This window comes from Phocoena sinus, chromosome 2, assembly GCF_008692025.1.
Source record: "Phocoena sinus isolate mPhoSin1 chromosome 2, mPhoSin1.pri, whole genome shotgun sequence".
In the NCBI taxonomy this organism is placed as follows: Eukaryota; Metazoa; Chordata; class Mammalia; order Artiodactyla; family Phocoenidae; genus Phocoena; species Phocoena sinus.
In genome coordinates, this window is record NC_045764.1 from 17,765,838 (window position 1) to 17,778,590 (window position 12,753).

At 40.5% G+C, this 12,753-nt stretch overlaps 1 protein-coding gene across 23 annotated transcripts in view; it reads right to left on the reverse strand.

Moving 5' to 3' along the window:
- PARD3 (par-3 family cell polarity regulator) overlaps positions 1-12,753 on the reverse strand; it is a 639,255-nt gene that overhangs the window by 237,715 nt on the left and 388,787 nt on the right. For 7 of the 23 annotated variants that reach the window (XM_032621839.1, XM_032621837.1, XM_032621830.1 and 4 more), the window contains 3 exons: positions 11,895-12,045; positions 5,111-5,300; positions 407-558 (listed from right to left, as the gene is read on the reverse strand). In XM_032621839.1, the coding sequence (XP_032477730.1) occupies positions 407-558; positions 5,111-5,300; positions 11,895-12,045 (493 nt within the window). Of the gene's footprint in view, positions 1-406; positions 559-5,110; positions 5,301-11,885; positions 12,046-12,753 lie in introns of all 23 variants that reach the window. The other 16 variants (XR_004348311.1, XM_032621842.1, XM_032621826.1 and 13 more) reach the window with 5 other exon arrangements.

Below are 12,753 nucleotides of genomic sequence, written 5' to 3' on the forward strand. Positions count from 1 at the left end.
CATGGATTGAGATAATGGTTTCTCTCCAAAACTGCTTCTTCTGGTTCGAGCATCCCCACAACCAACCAAGTCATATTCCAATGAAATTGGTTTTCAGCAGCCAAAGTGTTAAAACATTTCATTTTTTTCAAGTAAAGATACATGAATAGAGCATGATAGGCACATGTGTTTGTTTCTTCTCTCGTCAGAAAACATATATATTAACATATTGCACATGATGTAAACATGCCACTTAGAAGTACGGTTATCTCAAACTTGGAGAAAAACTAATTTTTGCCAAATTGCCTCATTTCGCATTTATTTTCTCTATGGCTCACAGTAAACAGACATGTGTTTGGGACCATTGATTTTCATCTGAAAGCATCTAAAGCGTATTTAGATAGAGGTTCATGGAGATCGTACTCACTACCTAAATCCATGCTTTTCGATTTTCGCGTTTTAACGAAATCCAATTGACTGGCATCTGAAAATTGCTTTGTGCGTTTTTCTGACATACTCTGACGTCCAAATCCCTCTCGTTGAAAAGCAAGAACTGGATCGACGTCTGGACTCAAAGAGCTGGTGTGAAGAGAGAGAGAAACATAAAAACATTTACTGAAAATAAGACATGACGCTCAGGAAAGTTCATCTACACCTGTGTGTATGAATGTGTGTATATGGATATTCCTCAGAAATATTTAAACTAAATAGCACAAATATAGTCCATCAAAAGAACTGTGGTTGTGTAGGAGGTGACGGGAAAATACGACATTAATTTACATTTAGAGCAATTCCTTCTCCATGTGCGGAAGACTGAATCTTTGAGGAAAACTTTCATATATTAATACAAATACTGGCAGCAAATTAGTGACTATATGAATTGCAACTGAATAGAAGTTTTGAAAAGGTTATGTTCTGCAGACTTGTGGTCGACAAGGGGGAGGGGAATGGGGGAGGGATGGATTGGGAGTTTGGGATTAGCAGATGCAAACTATTATATACAAAATGGATAAACAACAAGGTCCTACTGTATCGCACAGGGAACTCTATTCAACACCCTGTGATAAACCATAATGGAAACGAATATGAAAAAGAATGTATATATGTATAACTGAATCACTTTGCTGTACAGCAGAAATTAACACAACATTGTAAATCAACTATACTTCAGTAAAATAAATTTTTTTAAAAAAAGGATATGTTCTGGTCATCTTATATATCCTTTATCTTGTGTTTCAGAAAAAAAAACAAAACACCTTTATGGCATGTAGTTTTATGAGGATGTAGCTTCTCTGCAATACTTAATCAACTGAGAAGAAATCAACTCAACAAATCACGATTAGAACCTATTCTGATGAAAGTGTGGTGCCGGGTACCAAAGTCAGAAGACTCTGTGGATGCATGGATGGGAGACTGACTGGTATTCCAGGGAGTCAGGAAGAGCATGACTAAGTCTGGATGGCATTTGGTTTGTGTGACACCAACACAGTGGCTCCAGCAGAGACGATGAAACACAAGGCAGATCAGTGGTAACAGGATACAGTATCAAGTGTCTTCACAATGAGTGGCAGGGGAATTGGTCCTATTTGTAAAATCCCACTAACACTTTCAGAAGCACCACCAGGTGTTGAGAGCCCAGCCCCACAATGACGTGGTTTTTCTCTATGCTGAGCACAGAGAGTAAATAGAGAGCTCTCCTATATCAGTGTGGAGCCACCTTGCCTATGTGGCCAGGTAGGACATCCCTCCGCAGCTCACTGGACACACTAGAATGTGGTGGCCTCTCCACTACGTCAGCTTCCACTATACAAGCCCTCCTTATGCTTCTGCTGGAAACCAGCTTCTCTAACCCTGTATTGGTCCTATGGGAATGACCATGCATATGGATAAAAGGGTAGTGATCTGGTTTGGATACATATCAGAAATTTAGCTGCAATTCACCGTGCATGAAATGACAGATGGCATTAGGGAAAGGCTAAACCAAAAACTGCGACAAGGAAGACATCAAGGCAGTGCTTCGCCATCGGGTGATGTGGCCTGAACGCTTTGAGCCCCTGTGTCTTCATTGGCTCCACGAAGAAAAGAGTGGCCCCAACCACTGGCCGGGCCACTGAGAGAATTCAAGGACACAAGGGGAAAGCCCTCAGTGAACTGCAGCCCACCATGCAAAATAAATTATTATTAGCCAACAAATACTTGCTATCTCAAATTTTCAAAGTTATGAAAATTATGATAACGGAAACAGGGTATTTAAAAACCAACCACCAACTGAAACCTCAAAAAGGAAATGAACGATCCTTCTCCATCTTTTCCACCAAGTACAGAGCAGGGTCCGGGGAGGACGCAACGTAGGTGCCTGGGACTCAGAATTCAAGGGAGCTCTGATCTCAGGGTCCTGTGAGTTCAGGGGCCACACCTGAGAGTGAGAAGCTCCTTACGTTTGCTCCCCTGGGCACCTAGCTTGCTTAACCCTTGTTCTGGCCCAGGGACTGGGAGCTCAGCCCAAAGCAAAAACGATTTTTTTAATGTAAAACACTATGCTACATCCTAATCAATGTTATTTTGTTTGCATCCTACACTAAATCTTTTCATTTTTAATATATCATATCTCATCTGTAAAGCCCAGAATAAATTTGACGTTCCAGGAAGAAGCAGGGTCATGTGCACCTTGAAGCCTTAGGTGCCCCTTCTCGTACTACTCTGCTTAGACCCTATGTATGTATGTATATACACATGTGTGCATAGCTCCAGCATATATTATGTATATAAGTGTAGACTGCTTTTACATATTTCTTAAATATATATGTGTGTGTATATTATGCTTATATAGTAGTATCCACATACAACTATGCTTATAATTTCCAGGGCACATACACCCCATATTTGAAAACACAGTCCTAGGAGTGAAAAATTAAAACCTATATGGTGAGAACAATTTTGCAACAATAAACACTAAATATGATATTTGAACTAAGAGTAATTCTTTCTGTTTGTGTGTTCATTGTGGCCGCGCCATGTGGCATACGGGATCTTAGTTCCCTGACCAGGGATCGCACCCGCGTCCCCTGCAGTGGAAGCTCGGAGTCTGAACCACGGGACCGCCGGGGAAGTCCAAGAGTAATTCGTTGAGATACTGAAAGCTGATCTCTCCGACCATCCTGCACATGCTCATCAACCCTCTTCTGTATCGTGTGAATTACACGAAAACCTGAATTCCAAACTAGGCATCAAATGTGTGAACAGAGTGGACCTGCAATACATTTTTAATAAAAATTACTGGCTAAAGGTTTTTCAAGGAAGTACAAATTTTTGTTCCTGAAAGCCACATATTGGCGTATTTTTTAAACTAATTTTATATCCTCTGAAATTATGCTGTCACTAAGATGAGAATTTGCTGTTTTACCTTCTTCACCTTAAAAACGTTGTTACATTCCCTAAATCAATTCATGGATTGAAAACAAGTATATTCTATCAGTTAAGAAATGCAAACTTTAGCCATTTGACACATTCAGCCTTCCACAATCGTGCAGCAAACTGTACACATACACAACTGAAAACGGCAAATGAGCTTTTCAGTGAATAAGCATCTTAAAATAACCAAATATTCTTAAACCATAACACAATTAATTCTTCCCATTAAACTAATTTCGGACACAAGAAACAATACGCGAGCATACTTAGCAAGTTAGTCTGCAGGACTGACAGCTGATTCTTTAAAGAATGTAACCATACCCTGACCCCCCCCCCAAAAGTTATTAAAATTCCAGTTATTAATCCTGCCTTATTGCCCTTTTGTTTTCATAACATTTTCATCAAGGATTAGGGAGATATTGTCAGGCTGGAAAAGCTTACATTTTCTGCTGTGATTCAGAACAGCTGCCATTCTTGTTTGGATAACCCTTCATTCATATTCTTCTCCAGCCCCTGCACATTCCCCACAGCAAAATCATACAAGTCCTCACTGTTTTATGAATCCCCTTAGGGAAATTAATGCCACACTCCAACCCTGCTCGTTGTTTATTGACTTTCACCCATACAGCATTTCTTAAGGCCCCAAACATCTATTCCTATGGCTGCCTTCAAAATTCCTCATCACGGTGGAGACTCAAAAGGTTTTTGTCCCTTCAATGAATACTGCAAATATCTAACCCTTACTTTCTCCGTCATTGCTTTCACTTTCAGAAAGAGATATAAACTGCAGCGGTAAATGCTACAGCATCTGATTCAGGTGGATTTTTACTTTGTATGGTAGTTCCCCCTCTACGTTGAACCAAAAAACTCGTTCAAAGGTAAGCTGTTATCACGTGGGCTTGAGTGTAGCTCAATGCCACAACACTGAAATATCATTTTGCTGATGGATTCTTAAAAGACCCCAGAGAAAGGGCAATAAGAAGATTCTGGTATAATGCTTCACATGGTTGCGTTCATTATCACTACAGCCTTCCAAGGTCATCCCTAGGAGGGACTTTCCTTTCGCTTATTGATGTATATAATTACTAGGCACGCAAATGAAGACACTCATCCACATTTATTTGCCACACACTGGCTCAATAATATCAAATGCTTTCTTCTATTTTGAGAGATACAGGAGAAAAAGTAGCATTAGACTGCCCCTGAAGTCATAATGTTAGAAGTAAGTACAAAGACTAGTAGAGTTATAGCACTCTAAAAAGAAAATCTGAAAAAGCTTCTTCCCACTCCCAGAACGTAACAACTACTAATTTGGCCAAAGTCATCGAATTGTTACAAACTCTCAGTCACCGGAGGGATTTGCTTAGAATTTATTTATGGAATAGGAAAACAATTCGTCGAATTAACACAGATCTAAAATAAAAGTTTCACTTGTGAAACTTAACTTCAGTGAGTAGGGTTTGGGGGTTAGTGGTAGTTTTCTTGTTGGTTTGGCTAAACTCTTAACAATAGCCCTGGAAAGGCTAACACAGTTGGGCAGGTTTATGAGGCTGGGGGGAATCTTTTGTTTGAGGAGTGACAACTACGAGTATTAAATCATTATTATTAAATCAGAACACCGCTATAAAAGACACTGATTCACTGTGCTCGGTGACAGACCGTTTAACCCTAAAACCAAGTGTGACTGCAATTAACCGATGTTTCCCAACAGTGCTCTTACCACTCTGCTGACTCACTGATGCCGGCCTTGGCCCACGCGCCAGTGTCCGTTGTCACAAATCCTACATCATCGTGGGAGCTGGAAGATGACTGGTCAGAGAGATGTGGGGGGAGTACTGGCAGCCTGTCATCCTCGATAATGACAGTGTCATCTTGGGGCATATTCACCGTGGGGGACAGCTGGTATTTACCTGTCCAGTGGAAAAAAACAAAGAGAAATTCTAGACATCCATCTAAGGGTTATGTATATGAATGTTAACACTTTGCTACATTAGAAAAAGTCTAAATTTCCAAAATCTGCTCAACCTGGTAGGACAAAATAGAATTAAGTAAACTTATTTTTCATAAATGAATGTCAAAGGGAGACCTCCGGTCTATTCCCTCCTCTTGACACGACAGCTATGGTGCTCTGGGTGCGGTATTCAGTGTCTCTGGTATTAAGTTTCCTAAGGCCAGAGATGATCTCCAGAATGACCTCTAATGTGAAAATGCCACGTAGATTTGAAGTCGTTTATAGCCCTTTGAAAAATTTTACCAGGAAATTTGGAGGGAAGCCCTGCAGACTTACATCAATCATTCACTCATTCACTAGCTGGGCACCTACCACCTGGCAGGTTTGTAAGGAAGACTTAATCTCTGCCTCTCAATGGCTCACACCTCGGAGAAGGAGATAGATAAAGCAGTAATTGAACGGTGCTCTGAGTGATGTGCCAGAAGTGCCCCGGCATTCACTAGTGCTGGAAATCGCCTGGGTAGCTGAAGGAAGAGGATGCTGGGAGTCTTAAAAAAAAAGTCAACATCCGAGATGGGTTTTGAATGATTAATACGATCTCTTCTACTGTAAGAAATGACGACATTGATTTTAGACATCAGCAACAACATCATTAAATGCATGATGGAGAAAAGTGCACAGTGCACTCAGGTGACACTTCAAAGATGAGTGCATGCAGAACTGGGGCCTTGTGGAGAGATGGCAGGAGTGATGTTAAAGAGGAAAGATTAGGATCTCACTGCCCAGAGGTTTTTTCAGGCCAAGACAGGGGAGCTTGTAAATTTTGATTTATTCAATTAGGATATAGTGTTCTCAGTAAGAAAAGACCCAGAACTGTCCACATTGATCAGTTTCTTTCAGTAAAATCTGCTCAGGTTCCGGGATCGGCATGATAGGCGTTTCTCTCTCCTGGGATAAAATTATAATTCAGGGGCCTGAATCCTTAAAGATAAAGCTGGGGTCCAAATGTTGCCATCTTCCTCCCCAAAACCCCTATAGTTCTTCTGGCTTCCTCCTCAAATCTTGGGCCATATTTCCTCTGAGCAAGAACTCATGGGCGAAGCTTCGGTTCACATGGATATCTTGTGAAAGGCTGTCCTCAGAGAAACACGCATCACGGTGTGGTGTCGCCCTACTGGCCTGTCTCTCCCAAGAGAGCAAGGAGAACGGACAGTTTCCCCGTCACCTTACAGGAGGATGGAAACACTGTCATCTCGAGTCCAATGTCCACAGCTGTTAAGTCAGCTCTCCCGGTTCCTATGCAAATAAAAAGGACTGCTGCATTTTCCCAATCCTACCACCGTTTCAAACAGGGTGCCCTTGTCCTTTACGAGTAATTGCTTTTAAAAATAGCACAATAGCAATGTGAAGACAGTTCATGAACATTTTCACATCTGTCTTAAGATCTAATTTTTAAACATTCACAAGAATGTGTAAACGCTCATTTTCGTTTTAACACCATTTTGGAAACTGGGAGATGGCATATATAGACTTGAAGGATCTTTTAAAATATATGTTATTCTAGACATTTCAACAAAGGAGCAAACATTAAGTTGATCTTTTCAGGACAACTCACAAACGCAAACTTGCTAGAAATTTCAAATGCAATCATTACTTAGCATCAACTACTCTATTACAGAAATAATATATGTTCACTGAAACCTCTACTCAGCAAATTATCATGAAAAATACTCTATTTTGATTTGAAATGCATCCATTTTGACAAATTGTGAAAACTAGCAACTGTTTATAAACGCTCATGATAAAAATGTAAATCAAATTTAATACTTCATTGCTTCCCTTTCCTGAATTCACATCACTCCTTTATGCCTACTTGAGTTTTAGGATACTAGTACAGAAAGACAGAAATCTGTTCAATAAAATATCATTCATAAATAAGATCGGACATTCCAGCACTATTACCTAAAGAAACATTTCCTTCCCAAAACATACTTTTTTCCCAAAAAAGTGTACAGAATGACAAATCCAAGTTATCCCTGGTAGCTCACCACTGACAAGGCACATGTTACAGCATTAAATGTCATGTCCTCACAGAGGCAAAATTTATTGGAAGAAACTATATTGGTGTAATATAGCACATTCATTTCTAAACACAAAAACAAAAATGTTCATGCAATATATTCCGAGAGACAGTCTAGCAAGCAGTATGGAACACAGAATGGTTCTTCATGTGACAGTCCTTTTTCATGTTGTTGTGAGTAGAAATATTGTTCCTTAGGTGATCTAAAAATTTATACCTGAAGAAACTGCGGGAAATGTCCCTATTAACCGTAAGACAAGGATTCAGCTTTTTTTCTTTCCCCTATGATTCTGGAGGCTAATATTTCAAAAGACTTGAGAATATATGTTTTCCATCAATTTTCCACTTCTTAACATACTTGGCGACGAACAGTGTTTTGGGATGCGGGCTCCAAGAATATATTGGGGGTAATGAACTGAGCTATCAAACTACATATTCTACCAAACTCCCCTTAGAATAACTCTCAATTATGTTTGCAGGTACTTGGCATATCCTAAATGTGAACCCTTTGAAGGGTGACTTCAGAAACCTTTGATCCGGTTTTTGATGAATAAACTCTCCTTTCCTCAACTAGTTAACCAACAAACTAAGATTTAGACTGTAGCCCAGTGAAACAATGAGATGCAGAATGACTGTTTACTAAACATTTATTCATTGGTACATTTACATAGAAGGCAACACTACGTGAAATGAGAAACCTTTTGCCAGAGATTTGACTCACAATAAAAACAACCTTAATATTCCATTTTTCTACGTTGACTTTCTAACAAGATCAAAGTATTCTGAACAGAATTATTTTTTAAACTCACCACAATGTATCAATGTAAAAACTACTGAGATTACATTAAAAAATGGAGACCACAGATTTCAGTTGTGCTTTAAACAGAAAAATTCTTCAGATAAAAAAGTTGGAAAACATTTAAGGTTCCATGCTCCCAAATGTCAGCTTGTGATATGTCCTATGAAGTGAACACGCTGGTGAAATTAGCTACACCTATTACCTCTATGGTTATTAGCAGTACCAGTTAAGACAGTCCAGCCATTTGTAAAATACTTTTAAGGCTTTTAAAAGGAAGAAATCCTATGTAGCCTTGCTACAGGTTTCTTTTTGATAAATATCCAAAATTACTCCTTGAAAATCCATGATAGTGGAAAGTCAGCCAATACAGATGACACTTGGAGAACTCTTGCCTTTGGCTGCAACTCTGGCTGACCCCACCAAGAGCTAAGGAGATCGATCAGGTTCCAGTAATCTGAGACTCGTGACTCAGAAAAATATGCATCGTAATTCTGGTTCAGAAACACGGAAGTCTGGGGCTTCAGACCTGTCACTTAACTTCTTTGGGCCAGAATTCCCCTGAACAGACGTTTAGTAGGTTGGAGTACACGATTTGTAAGGTTGTTGCAAAGATAACTTCTTTGATTTTTAAATCACAGTGGTTGCCAGAATGGAAGATTCTGTTAGACTGTCTGAAGCCAGTTGCTTGAAAATGTGGGTACTTAAAAATGGATGTCAATAAAGGATGAATGTCACTAACACTTATTGTGTGATCCCAGTATTCCTCAGAGATGGCTATTTTTAGAAAGAGGAAAGAGCCAAGAACAAAATAAAACAAAAATCGTCATGGGATCTTGGGACTTAGTTCTTTTATCTGTTAAGTGGGAAAGTGTAGCTGATGACATCTGACATGCTTCCAACTCTAAAATCTCTTCCTTTTTTGGTCTAGTTTTTGGAAGCTTCTCTCCTGGGTTAGGTTCCCATAGAAATGAGTCAGAAAGCCTCAAAGCTCCTTTTGGGTCTAGAGTCCCACAGGAGGAATATGCTACATGAAAATTCACCCTGTCCACATAAAATTAATCACTTCTTAATGTAGTCAGCTGGAATTTCAATACAAAGTTCTATCTGAATCATAGCAGATCATGGAGCAGATACCACCACCTCCACTGGTGTCTACACAGGAGATATCCTAAAGGTATAGAAGACGACTGCTAACCAAACAAGATCTGAAAATTTTCCATGCACCCAGATACTGTGCCCAGCAGTAAATACTGTTGCTATTGGTTTAGGTTAACTGAAAGTCAATGCTTTAATTTCTTATATTTGGTACCTGGCTTTGGTATCTTGTTGCAAGGTACTATCTTTGCAAGTAAGTGGAAAGTGATGTTACGAACACTGTCTGTTTCTTAGGGCCAATGATGCTGAAATAGGGACTGACAAAGACTGAGGAATTTTCGAATTTATAAAACTCAAGATAAATCAAATTAAGCATATACATTTCTCAGAGTAAAACTATATGGGATCCCTAGTTTCCCACACAACATGTAAAAAACTATCTTAAGAAAATATCCAAATCATTCACATCAATTTGGCCTACCAACGAAGAGTAAGGAGTCTGTCACTGCCCCCCACCCCAGCCCAAAAGGCCACGCACAGTACATCACAAAGCACAGAGCTGGAAGATTACTGCCCCAGCAGAAGCATCTGGAATTTTCAAGTCCATTACATCTCTAGCAGAGGGAAGGGAAAACAATGCCAACTCTAGTGCAAACTTAAGAGGACTAACGAGGCCACAGCTAATAAAATCAGAGCAATAGACTGAAGAAAAAGAAAGAATCCTCAACCCATATATACAGCATTTCCAAAGGTCACTAGGTGAATTGTGGGGGTTTTGTTTTTTAGTTTTAGTTTTTCGCCTTCCTCTGAAGCATCAGGGATTGGAGTCAGGACGCAGGTTACAGGAACTGGTGGACCAATGGTCTGATTCAGTATGGCAAGTCCTATGTTCCTATAATAAAGGGGAAATTACAGCGAATCACTTTGTATGCACACAGATCCAGGGAACACATACACTCTCTCGCTCAAGGGGTCTTGAATTTTCATCAATAAAAAAGTATTTAACTGGCTTCCCTGGTGGAGCAGTGGTTGAGAGTCCGCCTGCCGATGCAGGGGACACGGGTCCGTGCCCCGGTCCGGAAGGATCCCACATGCCGCGGAGCGGCTGGGCCCGTGAGCCATGGCCGCTGAGCCTGCGCGTCCAGAGCCTGTGCTCCGCAACGGGAGAGGCCACAACAGTGAGAGGCCCACGTACCGCAAAAAAAAAAAAGAAGTATTTAACGAAGATAAAGTGTCACAGCAAAACCAGGAAAGTAGGGAAAACCCCACCGCGGTGAGGAGAGTGATCATTAATAAGCAAAGGTTAATCTGACAAACTATGTGCAATGCCTGTCACCTGACAGGTGTGCAATGTCTTCCGCGTCCTTCCCCGACTTGCACTAAGTCAAGCAGGCCGAAAGAGAACTGTTGGCAGAATTAAACCAGAGAGCTGGCGCGTCTTCATTCCACACATCACAAACTAAGAAATGAGGAATTCAGCGATTTTTCCAAACAAGAAAGCAAGAAGGATTAGAGGAAGAACAACAGAAAATTCTACCAGTCATGTTCACGTATTTTTCCTATCGTGCCCGCTAGAAAGTTCTCTGACGGCAGACTGATTCTCACCTGTCTTTGTATCTACAGCAAAAGTATATATACACAATGTCTTGCCAACAGCAGGCTTTCCATAAACATCCACTGATGAAGGAAACAAATTCCTGTTCCAGCGAAGCTTCCTAATGGAGACGTGAATTGTATTAAATCTCCATTAAGTGTGCTCAAAATGGAGTTAAATTTAGGTTGTACTTCATATTAGAGGCTTGAGAAACACACCAGCAATGGGCGTTTTATGTCACGTGCTATTTTAATCAAAACAGCTTCTTATGTGTTACATTTGACAACTCTCACAAGCGAATCCCAAGATGAGCAACTCAGTAAATCAAACCACTCTGGTGGCAAAGCAAGTCTTTATTAACGGGATCTGTTAGCAGAGAGCTGAACGGCTGCAGAGCAAGTGCTAATCAACCTCCTTCCTCACTGGGGGCCACGCAGACAGTACGGTGCTGAATGCAAACAAAGGATGTGAAAAACTAGTTTCAGGATTTTCAAATGAAGGCTTTGAAAAAGTCAAGATGCAATTAAAAAAGGGTAACACCTTATTAAGTACAAACCACAAAATGTGAATATTCACATACATGCATATACATATTTTTCCCCTCCCTCCAAACAGTGCTATTGTAAACATGTAACTTTTGAATCCTTCTTGCCATAAGCCACTAAATTTTGATTTGAAAACAAAAACACAGCTTCACTTATCGTCTCAAACATGCTAAGAATATCTTGATCACTGGAAAACACTTCTGTGTGATCCCCTTCTTTTTTCCCTTTCCCACGTTACAGGATCCAAAACTCACTTAACAAAATCAATGTATTGACTTCCTCTCTTCACATTAACACTTCCTGAATGATTATAATGAACCTGCTCCTCTTCCCCTTGAAAACATGGGCCTCCTTTACATTAACGTTACATTAATAACCTCTCTGTGAACCAGTAAAAGCATAAAAACAAGATGTGATCAACAGGGTTTTACCTGACTCACCCATTATCCTGCTGAGGGCAGCATTTCTCGTGGGTGATTCATCAAGCCCCTCAAGCCCGCTGTAGAGGGAGTGGGAAATCCTTCGTTCTCTATCATCCAACACCGTTTCAATGGGCAGCTCAGGTCCAGAGGGGCTCCCAGGTGACTTCAGCTGCAGGGGGGGGGGGGGGGCGAGGTAAAGTCAGAACTGGAGGCCCATGACCAGCATGGGGGAATTAGACCCAACTTGCCCAGGGTCTGCATCGAACTGGGTACCAAATGAACTAGAACTTTTCACCCTATACCAAAATAGTTTGTGATGACAGCTTTGCCTAATGACCAACTTTCTGTGCCACTTTACACTGCGCCTCCCATGAAGTTGTCAGATTTCAACCACTGGAGGAAAAATATGTAGATTAAAGGCTTTTTTATCAAACTCACCTTGTCGCTTATTTTTTTTCAGCTTGACAGTATCTGTTGAAGTCAATCTGAGTTATGGTTTAATTCAGAATTCTTTATGCGATGTTGCCCTGCGCTAGACATGCTTTATCGTCATCAGAATGGAAGCTGGAATTTAAGTCTACTTTTCACACTTAGAGTGCATAAATACACCTAACAGCACACCTTGGTGTGTGTGGGGGGAGAATGACCACCCGCTCTCTAAGACCTAAAGACCACCTGTCAGTTCGGGTGTCTTCAACAATACACCAAGCCTCAGTTTCTTCTGCTGAAATTAGAAACGATCATCCTATTCTTTCATTGTGTTCTTAAGTATGAGATAGTAACTGAGAGAAAATAAACTACACAGGATATTGACAAAACAGAAGTTAAAACCCAGTATTCTAATGAGGCAGGCAAAGGTAGCTATTCTGCAAATATA